Here is a 24,624-nt window from a genome sequence, read left to right on the forward strand (position 1 = left end):
AAGAAGGTCCCAATAAAGTGCCCCAGATGCAGAGACAAAAGTACAAGGAACAGGTCTCAGTAGAGAAAAAGAAAGTCTCAAATTAAAGAAAGAACTGTAGGGTGCAGACTTTAAATAAAGTGGGCTCAGGAGAAGACCAGAGAGTCCAAAAAGTGTTCAAGTGGAGCCCTAACGATCCAAGAAGGCCACGAAGATTGGCGATGTCATGCTGCAAGCCTTTGGGTAAAAAGTACCTCTGTGAAATAGTGGTGTCCTGTTTGGCACGCCACATGATCTAAAATGGTGTTTTTAAGTTGATGCTTGAATGTACTCGGAAGGAGAGATCAAACCACACAAAGTGGGCCGTCATTGAAGCTGTCTTGAGTTGGGATGATCTTTGGAGAGAATTCCAAGGTGAGACCTTTGAAGATGAAGATTGCAAACCCTCATGGAAAAGACCAAGCTTTAGTGAGATTGGTTAGCTCACAAGGTGAAAAAAATCTGAGAGTGTTGCTGAGAAATCCATAGAAAAGAGTTTGGTCATATTTGCCGATTATTCTGTGCTGTGGTACATTCGGTCACAGCTTGCCTGTTAGTTCACATGTACTTTAGGCCAATGTAGATGTTGTACATTGTCTTATTTTCTGAACTTGTAAAGTTTATTTTTGTTTGTCCAAAACCTATGGGATCTTGTGGCTTTTTCCACTTAGTTAACGTCTTGAATCTCAAACTTTGTCTACTTTAAACAAAAGGTCCTTAACCGGTTCTCCCCCACAACCCAGTGTCTGGCCGAGGATCACATCGTCTTTAATAAACAGTCTGATGCATTTTATTACAATATGGTACATATTTTTTATTGATAAAAGCGCATTATTCCATCTTTAGTGCTTCAGATTTCAAACAAATATTTGTAGAATTTACCCAAGTTCTCCAGACTACGTACAAAAGTTGACCAATTAATGCAAATTGGCTAAGATTTGACTAGGCAAAGCAAATCTATAAAACCATAACAACCTAATTTTAATAAAATATCTATTGAATATAATATCTATTGAATATCAAAACTTAAAATAGCTTGCGGTTAGTCAAATTACTTAAATTGTATTTTGCAGTGGTTTAACTCGTAAAAACATGAACTGGATGTAATGATAAGGTTTTCATTGCTTACTGAATAGTAAATCTGAATATAAATTAAGTTAAAAAAATTAAAGATTACTAGTCAGTACTGATAATGTTCATACAGCATACATTTATTTTGTGCTCACATTAGATTGAAACAATTGCAATAAGTGTTATAAATATTTGTTAACCAATCCACAAATATTTCAGTTCATCCCATAATGACACGAAAAGCAAAAACAGAAATACACTGCTAAGAAATTTGAGTGGTCTTTTGGTCAGAACTGCTATTCTGCTCAAAAATGTATTTAAAAGTGGCAAGTATGCTAGCCATTTAAAGACCAGTTTAGCACCATTTGGGTCAAAGCAAAGCACACCAATCACAATTTCAAGAATCCAGAGTTTAATAATATGGAGAACAGGATTGTCCTCTGCGAAAAAGGGGTGATAACTAAAGATTAAAACTCTGAAAAGTAGCTCACTTAATTAAGATTGGGAGTATTGAATATTAAATAGTATTAAAATATTTGGTTGTTGAAAAGGTTTAATTAACAAATTAAATCTGGTTGGGTCATTTCAAAAGTGTACACATTACTTTAGTCGAGTTCTTTTGACAATTAGGTTATTTCTTATATGATTCTAGTCAAAAATACTAGATTTTACAGTTAGTGAACAAAATTATACAGACTAATTGCAATAAAACTTGCAGAATGAAACAACAGCTGTCTTCAGCTTAAATAAAACATTTATTTGCATGGTGTTGAGAAAAGCAACAAAAAGCATCACTAACAAAGAAAATGATATACTATAACATTTACAATTAGGGTTAATTCATTGTGTGAATTGCAATGTTCCAAACCAGTAGGACAAAGTGGGTGATTCATTGCACATTACTGTAACAGTTCATTTTTCACTGAAGTAGCACTCAAACATTCAGACCATTAGTAGGGAACAGGAGAGCAACTGCAGCACATTATTGGCAGTTAACAATCTTTCTCCACTAGCATTACTTGTATTATTCAATGGAAAGTACATACAAGAGTAAAAAGCAATCTTAAGTAGGAATCAAGTCCACAACAATTTTTTTTTAACATCACAGTATTAGAATTCCTGGCATAAAATGCTACCCATACCCTCTTATTGTGTTACTGGTAGAGCAACACCAGTGGACACCTGGCTGGAGGGGTTGGCTGGAGAGGCACTGCTTGACGCTTGTACTTGAGCTGCTGGTTCCACTTTGCTTATGTGAGTCACAAAGCGCAGTCGAAGTTTTAATGCAGGCCTCAGTGTACAGATTATTTTTTCCACCTAGAAATACAAAGCAAATGTCTCAGAATAAGCTGTTTTTGGTGATGTATGGGCTATTAGATTTCAAAATTAAATCATACATACAGTTCGCCAATTTTTTCATTAACATTACCTAATAATCACCACTACTTTTTGATGGTGGCGAGTTGCTTCTCAAGACTCTTCTATGCAGTACCACAAAGACTACTCCTGTCTTCAACCTCATGACCATTAACTGATGCTAGTTTTCAGACAAATTGCTGCTGAGGGGGGATCACTCGGCTTACTCGCAACTCAAGCAGCAATGCCGGACAGATCTATATTGTTGTAAGTTAACATTTTCTTGAATAAACAGGTATCTCAGATTCCCTGAATTCTTTACATGTCTGACTTTGATACATAGGATTACTACCAATGGCAGGAGAAAATAAATGAGCACATAATCCATATTATCCTTCTCTCTGCCAAATGTTATAGCCTTACACTGCTCTGTAACATAGTGGCATTTTCCCACCCAAAACCTTAAGATGGCCAAAAGCTATCACATTGATATCCATCGTTTGTCATTGTTCCCAAATTGGCGTTGTGTGCAAACAATCTCTTCCTCCAAATCATTTATTTTTATTTTTTGATAAATTTAGAGTACCCAATTTATTTTTTCCAATTAAGGGGCAATTTGGCGTGGACAATCTACCTACCTTGCACATCTTTGGGTTGTGGGGGTGAAACCCATGCCAACACGGAGACAATGTGCAAACTCCACACGGACAGTGAACCAGCGCTGGGATCAAACCTGGGACCTTGGCGCGTGAGGCAGCAGTGCTAACCACTGTGCCACCGTGCTGCCTCGCCAAATCATTTGGAAAAACTTGCAGCGTCCCATTGGTAACTGACTACCAACCTGCGAGTTGGTGACATACTATTTGTTGTATATCAAACATTTACCATTCCATTTTAATACATTCCAATCAACCCCATGGGCTAGGACCATATGGAGTAGCCTACTATGTAGTCAGTCATAGCTCAGTTGGTAGCACTGTCTCTTCAGATTGTGGGTTCAAATCTCACTCGAGAGACTTGAGCACAAAAGTCCAGGCTAACCCTCCAGTGTAGCATGCAGGAGGCCCTGCCTGTGAAGTATGCGGCTGTAAAAGATCCATGGTATTATTTTTAAGAGGAGGAGAGTTATCCCTAATACCCTACGCAATATTTATTTCTCAATCAGCATTACTACAAGCAAGGCTATCTGACCATTATATTGCTGTATAAGGGAGCATTCTGCGCACAGTTTGGAAGTTTCCTGCATTACAACAGTGACTATACATTCAAAATAATTTCATTGATTATGAAGGTGCTAGGAATGTCCTGGGATGGTGAACACACTATTGAAATGCAAGTCTTTCTTTTTCATCATGTGGGAAATGGTACTGGCTTATTGAAATGCAGACTAATAACATTCACTCTCTACCCTTCATGGTAGTTAAGCATGATGTCCCATTAAAACCAGGTTGACTGCTTTAAACTGGGGTTCTGTTAATATTGTCGTTAAATTAATGGAGCAACATTTCCGAGTGCTGATTCAGACACCTCAAATCCCCACAAAGATAGCTGGGAAAAGAGAATATAGCCCTCTCCCCATGACATTTTTGAATGTCCACCAAAATCCTTGGTGTCACACTGACCAGCCATATGAATATGGTGGCTACAAGAGGTCAGAGGCTGGGAATTCTGTAGTCAACTCCCAACTTCCTAAAGTCTGTCCACCATCAACAAGGCACATGTCAGGAGTGTGATGGAACACTTTTCACTTGCCTGCATGAATGTGGCTTCATCAACACACGTTTGACACGTTTTAGGACAAAGCGGCCTGCTTGATCCACACCCCATCCACCTCATTTCGTTTTTCATTTCATTAAACGTTCATTCCCTCCACCACCTGGCACAGTGGTAGCAATGCACATAATGTACAAGATATATTACAGCACTCCCCAAGGTTCCTTCAATAGCACGTTCCAAACCATGACCACCTGGAAGGACAAAGGTTTGCGCATTGGAACACCACCACCGAGGGGAGTCAGTGGCGTTGTGGCAATGTCACTGGAGTAGTAATCCAGAGGCCCAGGCTAATGCTCTCGGGCATGGGTTCAAATCTCACCATGACAGCCAGTGGAATTTAAATTTGATTAATAAATCTGTAACTAAAAGCTAGTCTCAGTAATGGTGCCCATGAAATCATTGTCAAATGTCATGATAACCCGTCTGATTCACTAATGCCCTTTGGGGAAGGAAATCTGCTGTCCTAACCTGGTCTAGTGGCTACAGACCTACAACATGGCGGACTCTTAAATGCCCCAGCAAGCCAAACAGCTGTATCAACCACTACAGAAAATGAACGAAACCAGGCAGGCCGCCAGGCATTGACCTGGGCACCGGAAACAACTACAGCAAACCCAGCCCCGTCAACTCTACAAAGTCCTCCCTAACATCAGCGTGCTTCTTCCAAAGTTGGGAGATCTGTCCCTCAGACTAGTCAAACAACAGCCTGACAGTTTATAAGATACGAATCCATGAGTAAATCTACACCCTAGATACCACCAACATCACTATGTCCTGCATGGGTTTCTCAGTCTCAAGAAAATAAAGTTCGCCTTATGTTACAGTTCTCCTGGAGGTGGCAGCCGTTCGTCAACTTTCTCGGGGAAAATTAAACTGTCAGCAGATGCAGTATTCCCGGGGGGGGGGGGGGCTTTTTGTGGCATGGTTGAGGTGTGTGAAGATTGGGCTGGGGGTGGGGGGGAAATGTTTATTTTACCATGTTGATGTCATTGTTTATGTTACTGTTATAAAAAATTTCAAATACCACAACAAAATATTATTAAAAAATAAACAATCTCTCACCAGTCGACCTGTCCATGACAACACTGGCAGGAGTGACCACCATACAGTTCTTATGGAGATAAAGTCTCATCTTCACATTGCAGATTCATGTTGGGTGGAACTAACACTTTGTTAAATGGAATAGATTTTGAACAAAACTGGACACCCATGAGGCACTTGGGCCATCAGTAGAATTCTATTTAACCACAATCTGTGGCTTCATGGCTGGCATATCTGCCACTTTAAGCCAGAGGAGGACTTGGGAGGAGGGCGAGATGGGGGTCTGGTGGATTTAGATATGGTTGACCGGGGTTTGGTGCCCCACAACCAGACTGGTCAAGTAAGTGTACTGAATGGGCCGGTAAAGAGGTCAAGGGTATCCGCCCAGTTTAAAGTTTGAAGGCAGACGTGGTTTTTAAGCAGAAGACTCACCTGAAAGTTAAAGATCAAACAAAGCTAAGGAAAGGGTGGGTGGGTGGGACAAGTGCTTCATTTGGGGTTGGATATGAAGGCAAGAGGGACAGTGGTGCAAGAGGGAGCTTTGTGGCAAGTAACATAGTAGGGGGCCAAGGGGGTGATTGTTCATGGAAGGTTAGAGGGAGCACTCATGTTGTTGATGAATGTACATGCCCCTAACTGCATCATGTGGTCTTAATGAAGAAGGCCCCAGCGAGGATACAGGACTTGGATATGCACCAGTTGATTATGGTTGGGGGGGGGGGGGGGGGGGGGGGGGGGGGGGGAATTGTTACACTGTTCTTGATCCTAGGTTGGATCGGTTGTGCCCCAAGTCCTTGAGGATGGTCAGGCAAAGGATTTGCTGGGTTTATGGAGAGGATGGGGGTGTTAATCCATGGGGGTTTGGACGCCCAAGGACGCAGGAATTCCACCCCCCCCCCCCCCCCCCCCCCCCCCCCCCCCCACCACGTGCATCCTTTATTGATCTTTTTTGTTATGGACAAGATGTTGCTGACGGGGGCGTTGCATCAGATAATGCGCCGCTTTTTGTGGACTGTGTGGGGAGAAGCGGGGCTCCTAATGGCCGCAGTGGAGGCTGGACGTAGGGCAATTGGTGGATAAGGGGGTATTGTGAGAGTGGGGCGGCTATAGACACCTGCATTGAGCTGAATTTCTTCATCAGTGTTATGAGAGGCTTTGAAAGTGGTAATCAGGGGAGCACATTTTGATTAAGGTGAATAGGGATAAGGAAGGTAGGTTGGAGAGGCAGAGGTTGGTGGAGGCCATTTTAGCAGTGAATCAGCAGTACTTGACAGCCCCTGGAGAGCAACTGTTGAAGAAGCGGAAGAACCTAGAGTTGGAGTTCGATCTGGTGTCAACGGGGAAGGCAGTGGGCCAACTATGCCCGGTTAGGGGTAATTTTATGAGCATGGGGAGAAGGCCAGCAGTCTATTGGCGCATCAGTTGAGGCTGCAGGCAGCGGCGAGGAAGGTCTCGTATGTTAAGGACTCTGGGGGTAGCGTGGCCGAACCTGGGAAAGAAAACTGAGTGTTTGAGGCCTTTTACCGGGGCCTGTACAGGTCACTGTTGCATTAATATCCTCTTTAACTAGCACTGCCACTCCATTGCCTTTTCCTTTTTCCTCCCCTTCCTAAATACTGAAGACCCCTGGACATTCAATTCCCGTCCCTCGTCACCCTGCAGCCATGTCTCCGTAATCCCGGTTATATCATAACCATTTACGTCAATTTGCATGATTAGTTCATCGCTTTATTGCGAATGCTCCGCACATTAAGGCACAAAGCATTTAAGCTTATCTATTTTAACATTACTTGTCTCGCTCCCCAATATTTTTCACTGTGGCCCTGTTTGAATCTGGCCCTTGGTTTCTCTGCCTATTACTTTTCTTATTCCACTGTCTGTCTTTTGGTTTTGTCCTCATTTCCTCCTCCTCAGACTCCTTGCATGGGCTCCCATCCCCTGATTTTTCGATGGGCTGAATGGTCTAATTCTGCTCCTATAACGTATGGTCTCCTGGTCCTACGATCCTTTGAAGTCTGGCAGAGGCACGATGAACTAAATAACCTCTTTCTGTACTATAAAATTCAATGGTCAAATTAAACTTAAATACCTGTTCTCTGCTGTTATCAGCAAATTTATTTGGCTCCTTCCGAATGACAAACACTATCTGCAGTTGTGTTTCTTTTAGGTCTAATTAAAACAACTTTTTGTAAACATGCCTTTGACAGGCATCTGCTCAGATAACTGCAACAAATAGCCAGAATTTTAAAGAATGAGACAAAATTTTCCTTCCGTGTCTCAGTAATAAAACATAAACATTCCATGTTCATATTCAGAATGCACTCTTCTGGAACTATAAAATCTATATGCTGTCAATTTTGCTTCTGTGGGGCAATGGTAATGAAAAATCAGCAGAATGACTCACCAATAAAATTAATGGTTGCCATTTTTAGACTCACATACCATTGCCATTTAAGGTCTTCATAATCTACTCACCTGATCCTTCACACTGTCTCCTGTAAACATGTACTTTACATGGTAAAGAAAATCACATATAGGGTCCATATAGCTCAGGTGCTTGCTGTTTTGGTCTACGTTCTGTAACATCTCATAAAATGCAATGCCAATCTGCAAGAGATACATATTAAATTTAATTAAATTACGTAATTGAAGCCTAACATGCAGATGCAGCAGACAATTAGCAAGGCTAATGGCATATTGGCTTTTATCGCAAGAACGCTGGAATGCAGGAGTATCAAAGTCTTGCTTCAATGTGTAGAATCTTGGTTAGACCACCTCTGGAGTAGTGTGTGCAGTTTAGGTCCCTCACCGTAGGAAGGTACCATAGGAAGGTCCATGAGACCTGTTCCTAAGATGGTGGGGCTGCCTATGAAAGATTGGGGAAACTGGGCCTGCATTCTCTTGAGTTTTGAAGAATGAGAGGTGATCTCATTTAAACTTAAAGGAATGGATAGGGTAGGTGCAGGTAAGGTGTTCCCCATGTTTGAAGAGTCTAGAACTAGGGGACACAATTTCCAAATAAGGTAGAAGCCATTAGGACCAAGATGAGGAGAATTTATTTTTTACTTGGAGGGTTGTGAATCTTTTGAATTCCCTTCCCAGAAGGCTGTGGAAGCTCAGTCATATGGTATGTTTAAAGTAGATGGTCAGATTTCTAAATATCAATGACAAAGGGATAGAAACATAGAAACTAGGAGCAGGGGTAGTTCATACTATTTTCCTGCTTCCTCCCCATAGCCCTAGATGTCATTAAAATCGAAAGGTTATCTATCTCTTTCTTCAATACATTCATTAATTGGCCGCCACGGCTTTCTGTGGTAGAAAGTTCCACTACTCTCGGAGTCAGGAATTTACCTTCGTTTCAGTCCTAAATGATCTATGCTGTATCCTGAAATTGTGTCCCCTGCTTCTAGGTTTCCCACCCAGGGAAAATATCCCCCACTGCATCTGGTCTGTCCAGCCCTGTTAGAAGTTAATAAGTTTCTTTTTTTTAAATTTTAGAGTATCCAAATATTTTTTCCCCAATTAAGGGACAATGTAGCGTGGCCAAGCCACCTACTCTGCACATCTTTTGGGTTGTGGGGGTGAGACCCACGCAGACACGGGGCGAATGTAGATTTATGTAGATGGAGGTGTGTTGAACTGCACTTCCTGAAGTCGATGATCAATTCCTTGGTTTTGCTGACATTCAGAGAGAGGTTGTTTTCAGTACATCATTCAACCAAGTGATCTATGTTCCTTCTGCAGACTGATTCATCGTTTTTTAAGATACGGCCCACCAGTCGCATCATCCGCAAACTTATAGATCGAACTGCAGCTAAATCTTGCCACACAGTCATGTGTGTAAGGAGTACAGTAGAGGACTGAGCACACATCCTTGTGGGGCCCAGGTGTTGAGGACTATTGTGGAGGAAGTGCCTACCGTGACAGATTGCGGTCTGTTGTTGAGGAAGTCAAGGATCCAGCTGCACAGGGAGGGGTCAAGTCCAAGATTGCAGAGTTTGATTATTAGTCTTGTGGGGATAATGTTGTTGAAGGCAGTGCTGTAGTCTATGAACAGTAGTCTGACATAGGTGTCCTTGTTGAATGTTGATTGTAGGGCTAGGGAGATAGCAGCTGCTGTGGATCAGCTGCCGCAGTAGGTGAACTGCAATGGATCGAGACCGTCTGGAAGGCTAGCGTTGATCCGTCTCATGACTAGCCGCTAGAAGCATTTCATGACAGATGTCAGGGCCACCTGTCGGTAGTCGTTGAGGCACACTATTTTGTTCTTATTTGGTACAGGTATTATGGTGATCTTCCTGAAGGAGGTGGGAACCTCGGAGTGGCGATGTGAGGTGTTGAAGATGTCTGCGAATATACTCGCCAGCTGGTCTGTGCAGGCTCTGAGTGCTCGCCCAGGGACTCCGTTGGGGCCAGTCGCTTTCCGTTCACTTTCAAGAAGGCAGTTCTTACCTCGAAGGCTGTAAAAGTGGGTATGGGTGTGTCCAGGGCTGTTGGGGCGGGTGGCACTGATGTATTGACTGACTGTTCAAAGTGGGCATAGAACTTGTTCAGTTCATCGGGGAGAAATGCTCTAGCACCAGAGATTCTGAATGGCCTTGCTTTATAGCCTGTGATCTTGTGTAGGCCCTGCCATAGTTGTCGTTGGTTTGTGTCGTTAGCCTGGGACTCTAGTTTGGCATCCCTGATGGCTTTATGTATGTCCTACCTGGATTTTGTATAGGTCAGGGTCGTCAGACTTGAACACCTCCGTCCGGGACTTCAGCAAGGAGTGAACCCTTAGGTTATGCTAAGGTTTCTGATTGGGGAACACCCGTATCGTCTTCTTTGCAACACAGTCCTCGACACACTTACTGATGAAGTCTGTGACGGAGGTTACGTACTTGTCCAGGTTAGCCGCCACGCCCTTGAAAACGGACCAGTCCACAGACTCCAAACAATCGCGGACAGTGTCCTCTGAGGCCTAGGACAAGCACTGCATGGTTTTCTTGACTGGCTCAGCACGCTTGAATTGCTGTTTGTAAGCCGGAAGTAGGAATACCGACTTGTGGTCAGATTCGCCAAAGTGTGGTCGGGGAATGGAGCGGTAGGCACCTTTTATGCTCATGAGCAATGGTCCAGGATGTTTGCACCTCTGGTGGGGCAGGTGATATGTTGATGGAGTTTAGCTAGAACCCTCCTGAGGTTGGCCGGTTGAAGTCTTCAGCCACGATTGTCAGGGCTTCAAGGGGATTTGTTTCTTGGTTGTTGATGGTGGAGTGCGTCTGTCCAGTGCCGTCCGTCACTTCCGTCTGGGGAGGGATGTAGACTGCTGTGTATAAAGGTGAATTCACGTGGGAAGAATACCAATATTAGGGGGAAAACAGTTTATGTTGTACAAGAGATAGCTGATTGGTTGATAAGTGGACTCTGATTCGTGGGGGTGTTGCCATGAAGAATGCACCAGTTGGTGATGCCTGACAATTAACTGTCAAGCATTGTTTGAAATTTAAACCAGGCAGCTCGAGTATGATTGGTCACAGCATTACCCTGAATAATGAGTCAGCAACCAGTAGAGAGATTTCCCTTGATTACCGTTGACATCCATTTTGCCAGGGCTCCTTGAGGCCACACTCAGCCAATTGCAGTCTTGAAGTCAAAGGCAGTCACACAAACCTCTTCTTTTGCCTTCAGATCTCTTAATTCATGTTCGGAATCATGCCAAGAATGCAGTTTACCAAGGCTGAGCCTAAACTGAACATCAGTGAGCAGTGACAAATATACAACTGTGGACAAAGTCTAGCAGGATTGTCCCTCACTACTTATCACAGACCAGCCAGCTTGGTGAGGAGTTGTGCTACTGAGTCACACTTGGTGGTGGACATTGAAGCCCTCAACCGAGAGTACATACTGTGGCCTTGCCACTCTCAAGTGCTTCATTTCAATTGGTGTTCAGCATTTAGCAACATCAGCTGAAGGAAGTGCTTACCGTGCCCATTTATGACCTGACCATGCCATATGGAATACGTAGTCAATGTTGAGGACTCCTAAGCAACCCCTTCCCAACAGTATACCACTGTACTATCGCCTCTGGTGGGTCTGTCCTAACGGTGAGGCAGGATGTATTCAGAGATCGTGATCTTCTGTCAGGGACATTGACTAAGGTTTGATTCTCAGAATTTCACCATTTCAGGCTGTTACTTGAATACAACTCTTCCAATTTTGACACAAGCCCCCAGATGTTAGTATGGGTTTACAGGGTCAGACATGCTGCTGCTGTTTCTGATATCAATGTCAATTCCACGTGGTCTGTCTGGATTTCTTCTTTTTTGACTTTTCTGTAGCTTTTTCGCACAACTGGCTGTCTTGCTAGACCATTTCAGAGGGCAGTTAAGAATCAAGCACATTGCTTGGGAATTCGGAAATGGGTAACTCACCACCTGACTTCCCCAATGTCTGGAGTCCATGTAGGCCAAAGGACTGTAACTTTCCTTCTCCAAGGGACAGAAGTGACCCAGATGGGTTTTTAAACAACAATCGGAATTAGTTTCACGGCACCATTACTGAAACTAATTTCCAGTTCCAGATTTTTATTCATTAAATGAATTTATTAATTACATTTTAAAAGTTGCCATGTTGGATTTGGACCCATATCCCCAGGGCCTGGGACTTTGAATTACTGCTTCAGTGACATTACCACCATCTCCTAGTAGCATGTCTCATATTCAATTCTAATACTTGATGACATTTAATTCTGTAAGAATTCCAACTGAGAAATAATTCATTTTCTACAATTAAGTGGTTGGTTGCCACAAACTACAAATTAACATTTAAAATTCACACTAAATTTATATTCCTGTAAACAAAGCACTGACCTCAAGCATACATCGGGTCCTTTCTTGTTGGAACCGTTGCAGGAAAGGGCCAACTAGATGATAAATGTACAACAACTGGAATTCAGTATTCACCAAAGGCTTTAGCACTTCTGTGAGAAATCTGAGGAAGACAAACCATTCATTTATTTTCAGATTATGTTCTAATTTCTACATTCTCACTCTTCTTTGGGACTCAGGCCATAGACTTGTGCTGTGAACAGACTAAGGAAACAAATAAAACATTTTTTTCTTTCCATTACATTAAATAACATGTCTTTGTTCAAATTATACAAAAAAAAACATAAATATAAATACTACTGTAGAGCCTTCAATTATCACTTGTGAAAATCAATGTTGACATTATGCTTTTTACACAATGCTAACTTAGACATGCCAACCCCCACCATCGCAAATCACGAGCAATTTCTTAAAAATCAGGAGAATCACATTCAATTTGAAAAGTCTGTTTCGCCCTCCACAGATACTGCCACAGACTTGATGAATATTTCCAGCATTTTGCTATTTCAGATTTCTAGCATACTCCGTAATCTGTTTTTAACTTTAGTGAATAGATCAGTTTGTTTTAAACTTTAAATTTTGTTCGGCAAGCAGATGCAGGCCCATATACTTTCAATTCATTTAAACACTTGAGAGCTCAGGCAAAGACGCTATTTGTGATTAACTGCCGTAATTTTGTTCAAAATTGATGAAAGGTTTCTTTCATTGAAACTATAAAATAAATTCCATCCTTCCATGATGTAGTGTGTGTTTATTCATACAGGTGATCGTTTTCAGCCTTTTGGATAATCCATAATATTGTCTCATTCACTTGACCACACAATAGAACAGTTAAAATTAGTTTAGAAATACTAGTGGGGAGGCAAAGGCATAAAGGTATTGTCACTGGACTAGTAATCCAGAGACCCAGAGTAACGCTCCCAGATTCAAATTCTGCCACTGCAGATGGTGAAATTTGAATTCAATAAAAATCTGGAATTAAAAGTCTAATGATGACCATGAAACCATTGTCGATTGTCATAAAAACCCAGCTGGTTCACTAATGTCCTTTAGGGAAGGAAATCTACACGTGACTCCAGAACCACAGCAATGTGGTTGATTCTCAATTGCTCCTTGGAAGGCAATTAGGGATGGGCACATGCTACATGAACAAATAAAACTACTCAAATGTGAAAAGTCCAATATTCAAAAGTTATGAAAATATATTAAGATTCTTAAACAAAATCATACAAGAATTTACATCACCTATCTTAAAAGAAGATGCTCTGCCCTACTCAGTTCAAATTCAACTGAATTTGCAGTAGAAATGATATTCTGATAATGATAGTCACTGTGCCAGTTTTAGGTAGAAGGAAATTCATGTGGGGATGGTAGATGATTCCTCCAGTTTATTCCAGGAGCTCAAAGTGCTCGATTGCAGCGAATCACGCAAGTGCTACAGAGATTTTCTGGTGTCTCTCTCTCGTTCTGGAGACAGTGGCGTAGTGCTTTTGCCACTGGACTAGTAATCCAGAGATCAGGGTTTGAGGACCCAGGTTTGAATCCCACCATGACAGATGGTGACATTTGAATTCAATAAAAACCTGGAATTAGAAGATGTCTAAATGTGACCATGGAACCGATCGTAATAAAAACCCATCTGGTTCACTAATGTCCTTTAGGGATGAAAATCTGTTGTCTTTACCTAGTCTGGCCTACATGTGACTCTAGACCCACAGAAATGAGGTTGACTCTGAAATGCTCTCAGGGACAGGCAATAAATGCCAGCCAGCCAGCAATTCCCACATCCCATGACCAAAAAAACCCTCAGTGCTCCAACACCCTCTTTGTATGTCAAACATCACTGTCACAATATCAATTTGCAAATATCATTATTCCTCATCTAATTCCCATCAAACACACCAAATCGAACATTGCTCCTGTACAACGCAGTCTTGATCTTCTTGGCCATTTTTAGGGTCTGGGACTCACTGGAGCTGCAGACGGGGGTAAAGGCGAATGCCTCATTAATAGCCCAGAGACGAGTTCTGTTTGGGTGGAAGACTCCAGTTTCACCAAGTGTTTTGTGCTGGTTGAGTGACCTTATGGAGTTTTTGTAATTAGAGAAGGTTAAGTACTTAATGAGAGGGTCATTTCTTATTGCAGGGAGTTGGTCACCGTCAGATCATAGAATCCCTACAGTGCAAAAAGAGGTCATTCGGCCCATCAAGTCTGCACCGACCCTCTGGAAGAGCACCCTAACCCTACAATCCCGTAACCACACCTAACCTGCATATCCCTTGACACTACAGGGCAATTTAGAATGGTCAATCCACCTATCCTGCACATCTTTGGATTATGGGAGGATACAGGAGCACCCAGAGGAAACCCACACAGGCACGGGGAGAAAGTGCTCACTCCACATAGACAGTGACCCAAGGTTGAAATTGCACCCCGGTCCCTGCCACTGTGAGGCAACAGGGCTAACCACCATGCCATGTTGGGGGTGGGGTGTTCTGATTATGATTTGTTTTCTTTTTTGGGGGTAGGGGGAAAAGGGAGAATATGTTTGGAATTGTATTTGTTCTGTGTTTTGACAAAGGATCATCTGGACTAGAAACATTAGCTCTTTTCTCTCCTTGCAGATGCTGCAAGACCTGCTGAGATTTTCCAGCATTTTCTCTTTGGTTTCAGATTCCAGCATCCGCAGTAATTTGCTTTTATCCAGTGATTGGCTTGTCTACTGCTTTTGTAATTTGATTAATCTATCAGGTGGCAAAGACCAATCTGATCCCGTATAAAGGTGAATACATTTAATTAGGATTGGAAACAGATTTTAGATATTTAGAAGGAATTTTTAAAAAGGTTTTGGACACCGTTGACTGGTTGATTGGATCTAATTCAGTAAATAATAGCCAGGTGAATGGATCAACAAAAAGATGGTTTGAAATTTCAGCTGAAATTCTCTCTCTCTCTTACCAACAAGTTGGATCAACTAGAAAGGAAATAGCATGGAATGCAGCAATGTATGGGTAGCATGGTAGCATAGTGGTTAGCACAGTTGCGTCACAGCTCCAGGGTTCCAGGTTTGATTCCCGGCTGGGTCACTGTCTGTGCGGAGTCACTGTCTGTGCAGAGTCTGCACGTTCTCCCCGTGTCTGCATGGGTTTCCTCCGGGTGCTCCGGTTTCCTCCCACAATCCAAAGATGTGCGGGTAGGTTGATTGGCCATGCTAAATTGCCCTTCGTGCCCAAAAAGGTTAAGTGGGGGTTATGGGGATAGGGTAGATACGTGGGCTTGAGTAGGGTGCTCTTTGTAAGGGCCGATGCAGACGCGATTGGCCGAATGGCCTCCTTCTGCACTGTAAATTCTATGGTAATCTGACTTCAGTTGTCACACAGTTCTAGATTTCAGCATGTAAATAGGCCCGCTTAATTTCACAGTTGAATGCAGGAGACTTTTTAACTGCATCAGAGAACTGGATTAAGTGGAGATTGAGAATCACTATGAATACATTAAACTTTCATCAAATTTGTTCTATATTTTCCTGTCAGCTCTCTTACCAAATGTGGTGAGTGAGGGATGGTGCAAAATCATTGGCATATGAGCAGAAAGCACAACAGGGAACAGCAGGCCCATTACTGGCTTCAGGGAAGCCTTGACAGCTAAACAATGTTTTCTAGGAAGGAGGATCAAAATATGAGTCTTCAAAGGGTTAATGCCTTAGGTCCAAAAGTAAGTGGTATAAAATTGCCTGAGTGGTTACAATCGTGGAATCTTCTGGTATGGCTTGGCAGGTTGCAGAACCCTCTCATCTCCCAAAGAATGAAGTCAGCCTTTCACCTGGTGGAGGATGCTGAAAAATAGCTCAATTTTCTCTTTCAGAAAAACATCAGCATTGAAGCGATTGGGACAGCGAACAAGAAGGAGGATTTGCATTAATCAAAAACTCACTTTTAGTTTGACAGAAAAGGAATAAAAAGCCAGCAGTATAATACTGAAGAGAAAAGCACAACACATTTCTGAACATTATTAATGTTTACTGAACTTGCACTTAGTGGTTGGGTAGGATACAAGCCTTTGACAGTCTAAATGATTATTTCCATTTTGAGACGAACAAATTTAGTGAAAATTACCACTTTAGTAAATAGCATTAGAAAGTTTGTGCTATGGTTTTATTAACAGTAATCGGATATCAACCAGTCTCACAAAGCTATGTGCACTCTGAGGGGAAACAAAGCATCACTTCCAACAACTTGGGCCATAATCACTCGGTCTTAATGTACAATTAGTATGTCTGAAGCACACTCTGAATACCAACAAGAAACTGTTTGATTTAAACAATACTATTTGCTATAATGTTTCTGATCAATTTCTGGTAACACTGTTGGGAGCCTGACATAAGAGAAATGTAACTCAACAGCGCACAATGGATTATAGAGCTTCAAGACGTTCTCAATGTCTGAATCAAGTCTAGAATATTGTATAAAAATAAGTTAAGCAAATCAGCTTTACCATCAAAGTAATGCACTCATGATTATAGTGTGTGAAAATTGAGACTTTATTGCTGAATAACATTAATTGGGAAAGCTCCAAGTACACACAATTTGTCTGAATGTATCCAAGTATGTCAAGATTACTGATCTGCTAGCCATTGCTAATTAACTCTTGAAGCTTGTTCCATCTCTCCTAGGGGCCAAGCTGATAATGGGAAAAGCATTCAGAAATATTTAGGGAAACATTCTGTTTCATGTTAACTCCCTTCCTCATCGGTTATGCTTTATTTTTGATGCATTTATAATTTGCATTCAAGTCAGTTTTTGTTGCAGCACATACAGAACGATATAAAGCTGTGTCTAAAGCACACTAAAAATTTGCTGCATTTGTAAAAATAACTGCAAGCATTGATATGCACTGTACAAAACAGCCTACTTCAAGCTGAATTCATAGAAAATATTTTCATCCAACCAACTTAATATTAAACCAATATTAAATAGAGTCACATTATGTGACAAATAGAAAGATTTTTATTACATACTTGGGGATAAGGGAAAGTTGTCCAATGCTTGAATGATGCCACACCGCATGTGCCAAGGCCAAAACATAGCTGCAATACATCTCACAATATGACTGGTGGCAAGCTGTGAAATCAAACAGCTGGAATGGATATCCAACCCATTCTGTATCTGAGGTCAGCGTAGCACTGTTGATGACACTCACAATACGATCGTTCAATACTATCCAGTAGGGCTCCTTAAATTAAAAAAATATATTTTTAAGAAATAAAATCCTTGTTAGATGACAATATTTCAAATTTGGGAACATAGCACACTTTCAACTAAATTGCGAAGAGTGCCTGTAATCTTGGTGTCACATTTGACCCCAAAATGAGTTTCCGACCTTGTGTCATCACTAAGCCCGTCTATTTTCACCTCAGTGACATCAACTCCAGCCCATCCCGGTTCAAAAGCTGCAGAAATCCACTTACATGTGGTTTGTTACTTCCAGACCTGACTATTTGATTGCCCTCTGTTCAGTTTTCCATGTTCTATTCTCCATAAACTGAAGTAATCTAAAACTCTGCTGCCCGTGTCCTTACTCATACCACGTCCTGTTCAACCATCACCCAATGTTTGATTGATGAATTGCACTGGCTCCCAGTTAAAAGCAATACCTTGATTTTAAAATGTCCTTCCTTCTTTTTGAATACCTCCATGGTCTTGCCTCTCCCTATTCCCAGAATAATCTTCAACCACACAATCCACAGAGATATCTACACTTATCCAGTTTTGGCCTCAATTAACTCCTTAAATTCTCCACTACTAGCAGTCATGCCTACCATCCCCCCCCCCCCCCCCCCCCACACACACACACCACCAAACTTCTCTCCTTTAAGACATTCCTTATAACCTAACTCTTTGACTGAGGTTTTGGTCAGCTGTCTTCATTTTGCTTATGGTAGTGTCAATATTTGCTTTGTAATGTTCCTTGTTTTAGAACAATAAAGGCACTGTACAATAACAAGTTGTAATTTACTGCACTGTAAGGCATTTGCCGCCATGTTGGGCAACTAATTTCAATGTCAATTGTTACACAGTGGGACATTAATGATTTCACTAGGCTGAGAGATTGCGACTGAATTTGTCCTACAAATCTTACTGTCATTCCATAATGAGTTTTTCAGCTGACTGATGGAAGCAGTCAAGTAAATCCACTGTTACATTGACCCTCATTGACCACAAACAGGCATGTGACAATAAATCAATCAATAGCAGACTGAAAGCCTGAGCATTCTTTCACCTTGTCCTCCGATATCAGAATTGCAGTGGTCTGTTGTACCAATACACCAGCACAGCTTTTCCAATAGGTTACCTGTTTTACTAGTGTTACACAGGCAGCTAGGCAGCAAAGAGAGAAAATAGCCAGAGTTCTATTTTTCCAGATATCCTTCCACTTTTGCCCCAGCCTATTTTCCAGTTAAAACCTCTGGTTTGAGAAGTACCCATGCACCTTTGGATGATCAGATGCAAACGAGGCTGTAATAATATACTGATATCATAACATCCAGGGTCAAAGGCTATAGGGGGGTAGGAAGGAAAGTGGAGTGATGCTACAATTAGATCAGACATAATTTAACTGAAAGGCAGAGCAGGCTTGACTGTTGAATGGCCTACTCCTGCTCCTAATACGCATGTAGGTTTCCTTGTCTATATTAAATCAGGTATCAAATGTTTCTGGATGCTTTAGAAAAATGAATTAAAAACAGGCCGGCAGTTATAGTTATAGGAAAAACATTGAACCCACATATTCCTTTACTCAATATCACTACTAGGCAGCAGGAATGTACTCCACTGTCTCAATATAAAGCATTTTGCGACTAATAGAACCATATCATGAAACCTCCATTCATGGATATGTTGCCAAAGGCTGTGAATCCCACCCAATGCATTGCTCTCCAATTCATTAGCTCCCCCAGGTTGCATGTCATTGAGCTAAGTTTTTTTAACATAGGAATTATTTACAAGGAAACTTCCACAGCATTTAATTGTTCTATGGGTATAGAGGGATTATGGGTCAAATGCGGGCAAGTGGGACTAGCTTAGTGATAGAAACTGGGCGACATGGACCAGCTGGACCGAAGGGCCAGTTTCCATGCTGTAAACATCTATGACTATTAAGTTTTAAAAAAAATATTTTTATTCTCCATTTTCACATTTTCTTCAAAATTTACACCCCACCAACAAACAGTAAATGGTAATGAATACAATGTCAATCCCCTTATCAACAACAATCCCATCCTCCAACCAACCCTCAAAAAATGGCCCGCATGACAATATAAGCATTGAATAAGACAAAACCAGGGCAGCACGGTGGCCTAGTGGTTAGCACAACCGCCTCACGGCGCTGAGGTCCCAGGTTCGATCCCGGCTCTGGGTCACTGTCTGTGTGGAGTTTGCACATTCTCCCCGTGTCTGCGTGGGTTTCACCCCCACAACCCAAAGATGTGCAGAGTAGGTGGATTGGCCACGCTAAATTGCCCCTTAATTGGAAAAAATAATTGGGTAATCTAAATTAAAAAAAAAAAAGAATAAGACAAAACCTCCCAAGGAAAAGAAAAGGAATCAGGAATCGCCTCTGGTCACCATTGACATAAATAGTCCACCCCACAACCCCTCCCGTAATATTCAAAGCAATCCAATCCCTGAAAGTGTAAATGACACCCATGAATTGTAGACCGCCCCCTCTCCCCACACACAGATTCCTCCCCTGCACTTCCACTTGTAAATTCTTCCCCCAGCCTCGGTTCCTTCCCCCAACTTTTCACTCCGGCTAGACTCACCAAAACCTGTTCTACCAGGCTCCGATGGCCGCAGCCCCTCCCCCCACCCACTCCCGTTCACTGGCCAGCTTAAACCAGCCAGCATGGAGGCACCGCCCGGGTCTCCTTCCACCTCGCCCGGTCTCTGGGAAACAAAGAAATCCCCTCTAACACACTATGACTATAATTTCTTCTGCCGTGAGCAATGCGGCCTCCCCTGGTGCCCCAGCCTCCACTTTCCTTACAGTTCCTGCGTTGACTTTTCCACTCACCGGCGGACTTTCATTAATCCCCTTTTTCATGGCTGTTTTTTTCCCAACCATGGACATTTCTCCTCAATGTGCCTTCCTACAACTTTTTCAGCCTCCGTTGCCCCTGGGATCGGGAGTTAAAACGCCGACAATTCTGTGACTGAACAAGAGCCCTCCAAAGTGCGGTTGCCTCCCGCCCGCCGTCACCGGAAGGCTTATGACTATGAAGTTTATAGAGGTTGGCGAGTGTACCCAATTTTTAGGTTTAAAAAAATATAATTTCACAGCATGTGGGTGTTGCTGGCTAGGTCAGAATTTTTATTGGCCAGCACTAACTGCCTTCGAGAAGGTGAGCTGTCTACTTGAACTGCTGCAATCCATGTGTTGTAGGTACACCCGCTGTGCTGTTAGGAAGGAAGTTTCAGGATATTGTCGCAGTGACAAGAGAAGGGATGGTGAGGAGATTCAGAAGAATGATTCCAGGGATAAACAGCTATAGCTAGGAGGATAGATTGAAGAGGTTGGATCTGTTGCCCTTGGGTGAAAAGAAGGCTGAGAGGCAATAAAGCTCTTGAGGGATATGGACAAGGTAAATACTGAGGAACTGTTCATTCTCAAGAACTAGAGGACACCAATTCAAAATGATGGACAAAAGGAGGTTATGTAAGGAAAGGTTTTTTCCACCCAGTTAGATTTGGAGTCTGCAACGAACTGAGTGGTGCAGGCAGGTTTGATCGAGATATTCAAAGGGAATTTGGATTGCTATCTGAAAAGAATGAATGTGCACGGTTACGGGGGATAAGCCAGTATAGTAGGATTAGGTAGAATGCGCTTTCAGAGAGCTGGTGCAGACTCAAAGGGGTGATTGGCCTCCTTCTGCACTGTAAAGATTTTGTGATTCTGTGAAAGCTTAATATTTCAGACATTAGGTTTTAAATTCCTTTCAGAATTCAGCTTAATGAAACACAAGATCCTTTAAAATGTAGAAAAAATGAAATACAGTTTTACAATGCACAAGCATTCTGGATCTTCTATGTAATCTTTACCAAAACTCTAAGATCATGTTATGGCCTTTTAAAGAAATACTTTCGGCATTTGCTGTTTCTTTTTAGTTGATTAACATTGAAAAATAGTGCAGGCTCAAACGGCTGGTGGCTAGAATTTTCCAAACATGATACATTTTAAAAACAAAAATAGATTAATATTTGAATTGATTTTGAATTTCTTTGATTTCCCATGTAGGAAAACCAGTTGAGGAAGGAAGTACTCTCTACTCTCAAATGTTAACATTACATCCTCTTTTAGCATTAGTTATTTTTCCACTTCTTATTTCATATTTGTTGCATTTATTCAACACTTTCTTTTGTACACTTTCTCATCATTGTACTGCAGCCGTAGACCATTGAGGCTTGCAGACTTTCAGGTGTCCAACACAATCAATTGTTTGATCTCGTAACGCAAGCCACATTGGCTAAAGATTGACATCTGTAGTGACAGGAACCTCAGGAAGAGGCCAAGAAGAATCAATCAATCATTCGGCACTTCTGCTGACCATAACAATAAGCCAATGTGGGATGGAAGAGGGAGCACGGTACGAAGCGCGGCGGGCATCAACGGGGTCTTTAGGAGCTTTTACGAGGAACTGTACCGGTCTGAGCCCCCAATGGAGGAGGGAGGGATGGGTCGCTTTCTAGACCGGCTGAGGTTTCCGAGAGTGGAGGAGGAGCAGGTGGCAGGGTTGGGGGCGCCGGTTGGACTGGAGGAGTTGGTTAAAGCGATAGGGAACATGCAGACGGGGAAGGCACCGGGGCCAGATGGGTTCCCAGTTGAATTTTACAAGAGGTATTTGGACCTGCTGGGCCCACTGTTGGCAAGGACCTTCAACGAGGCCAAGGAAGGGGGGGGGGCTTTGCCCCCGAAGATGTCTAGGGCGCTGATCTCCTTGATCCTGAAGCGGGACAAGGATCCCCTACAGTGTGGGTCTTATAGGCCGATCTCACTCTTAAATGTAGATGCAAAGTTGCTGGCAAAGAATTTGGCCACGAGGATAGAGGACTGTGTGCCACAGGTCATACATGAAGATCAAACGGGGTTTGTGAAAGAGGCACTTGAATGCTAACGTACGGAGGCTTTGGAATGTTATAATGATGCCGGCAGGGGAAGGGGAGGCGGAGATAGTGGTGGCGATGGATGGGGAGAAGGCCTTCGATAGGGTGGAATGGGGGTACCTGTGGGAGGTGTTGAAAAGGTTCGGGTTTGGGGAGGGGTTCGTCAGGTGGGTGAGGTTGCTATATGAAGCCCCGGTGGCGAGTGTGGCTATGAACAGAAGGAGGTCAGAGTATTTCCGATTGTACCCTGCCCCCCTGCTCTTTGCGCTGGCGATTGAACCCCTGGCCATGGCGCTGAGGGAGTTGAGGAACTGGCGGGGGATAGTGCGGGGGGGGGAAGGAGAGCATCGGCTGTCGCTCTATGCAGATGACCTGCTGTTATATGTGGCGGACCCGGTGGGGGGAATGCCATAGGTGATGAGGATCCTTAGGGAGTTTGGAGATTTCTCTGGATACAAGCTCAAAATGGGGAAGAGAGAGTTGTTCGTAGTGCACCCAGGGGACCAGGAGAGGGGGATTGGTGAGCTTCCGTTAAAAAAGGTAGAGAGGAGTTTTAGGTACCTGGGGGTACAGGTGGCTAGGAGCTGGGGGGCCATACAACATAAGCTTAACTTCACGAGGCTGGTGGAGCAGATGGAGGAGGAGTTTAAGAGGTGGGATGTGCGGCCATTCTCCCTGGCGGGCAGGGTGCAGTCAGTCAAAACGACGGTGCTCCCGAGGTTTTTGTTCTTGTTCCAATGCCTCCCTATCCTGATCCCGAAGGCCTTTTTCAGGCGGGTCAACAGGAGCGTTATGGGGTTCGTGAGGGCACAGAAGACCCCGACGGTGAGAAGAGTGTTCCTGGAGCAGTGCAGGGATGGGGGGTTGGCGCTGCCTAACCTCTGTGGGTATTATTGGGCCGCCAACGTGGCGATGATACGCAAGTGGGTAATGGAGGGGGAGGGGGCGGCATGGAAGAGGTTGGAGAGGGCGTCCTGTGTGGGCACGAGTCTGGAGGCGCTGATGACGGCGCCGCTGGCGCTTCCTCCAACGAGGTATACCACGAGTCCGGTGGTGGCGGCTACCCTCAAAATTTGGGGGCAATGGAGACGGCACAGGGGGGAGGTGGGAGCCTCGGTGTGGTCCCCTATACAGGGAAACCACCGGTTTATCCCGGGGAGAATGGATGGAGGGTTCCTGAGTTGACACAGGGCAGGCATCAAAAGGATGGGGGACCTGTTTGTGGACGGGAAATTCGCGAGTCTGGGTGAGCCGGAGGGGAGGTTCGGCCTCCCCCCCGGAGAACACCTTCAGATATATGCAGGTAAGGGCGTTTGTTAGACGGCAGGTGGTGGAGTTCCCACTGCTGCCGCCACGAGGGGTCCAGGACAGGGTGCTTTCGGGAATATGGGTTGGAGGGGGGGGGGGAAGGATCTCGGCAAGGTATCAGGTGATGCAGGAGGAGGAGGCAGCTTTGGTGGAGGAGCTGAAAGGTAAGTGGGAGGAGGAGTTGGGGAGGAGATCGACGAGGGGGCGTGGAAGGATGCCCTGGGGACGGTGAATTCCTCCTCCTCTTGCGCGAGGCTCAGCTTAATACAACTCAAGGTGCTGATAGGGCGCACACGACCGGGGCAAGGTTGAGCCGGTTCTTTGGGAGAGAGGACAGATGTGTTAGATGCTCAGGGAGGCCAGCAAACCACACCCACATGTTCTGGGCGTGCCCAGCGCTGGAGGTCTTTTGGAGGGGCGTAGCAGAGACAATGTCAAGGGTGGTTGATCCAGGGTTGAGTCGAGCTGGAGGCTCGCAATATTTGGGGTGGCAGAGGAGCCGGGAGTGCAGGAGGCAAAAGAGGCCGGTACTCTGGCCTTTGAGTCCCTGGTAGCCCGGCGAAGGATTCTGCTTCAGTGGAAGGATGCGAGACCCCCAAGCGTGGAATCCTGGATTAACGACATGGCAGGGTTTATTAAATTGGAGAGGGTCAAATTTGCCTTAAGGGGATCGGTACAAGGGTTCTTCAGGTGGTGGCAACCGTTCCTAGACTTTCTGGCGGAGCGGTAGGCGATGGTCAGCAACAGCAGCAACCGGGGGGGGGGGGAAGTTCGGGGGGGACATGAGGGTTTTGTTTTGACTGGGTGTGTATATTTGCTTTCATACCGTTTATTCTTCATGTATATGGTTGGGGGGGGGGGGGGGGGGGGGGGGGGGGGAGGGGTTTGTTCCTATTTCTTTGTGGGTTTTTTTTATTGTTGACAATTTGTGAAAACATGAATAAAAATTATTTTTACAAAAAAAAAACAATAAACCAATGTCCACACTATCATGTCACTGCCACTGGAAAGCCAATGGATTT

General features: G+C 43.7%; 1 protein-coding gene across 4 annotated transcripts in view; it reads right to left on the reverse strand.

The window, feature by feature from the left end:
• Positions 1-811: 811 nt before the first annotated feature.
• med23 (mediator complex subunit 23) overlaps positions 812-24,624 on the reverse strand; it is a 122,354-nt gene continuing 98,541 nt past the window's right edge. For all 4 annotated transcript variants that reach the window (XM_038799860.1, XM_038799859.1, XM_038799858.1 and 1 more), the window contains 4 exons: positions 17,155-17,369; positions 12,120-12,240; positions 7,738-7,869; positions 812-2,406 (listed from right to left, as the gene is read on the reverse strand). In XM_038799860.1, coding sequence (XP_038655788.1) covers positions 2,236-2,406; positions 7,738-7,869; positions 12,120-12,240; positions 17,155-17,369 — 639 coding nt within the window. In that variant the 3' untranslated portion in view covers positions 812-2,235. The remainder of the gene's footprint in view (positions 2,407-7,737; positions 7,870-12,119; positions 12,241-17,154; positions 17,370-24,624) is intronic.

This window comes from Scyliorhinus canicula, chromosome 6 (genome assembly GCF_902713615.1).
Source record: "Scyliorhinus canicula chromosome 6, sScyCan1.1, whole genome shotgun sequence".
NCBI classification, from domain to species: domain Eukaryota; kingdom Metazoa; phylum Chordata; class Chondrichthyes; order Carcharhiniformes; family Scyliorhinidae; genus Scyliorhinus; species Scyliorhinus canicula.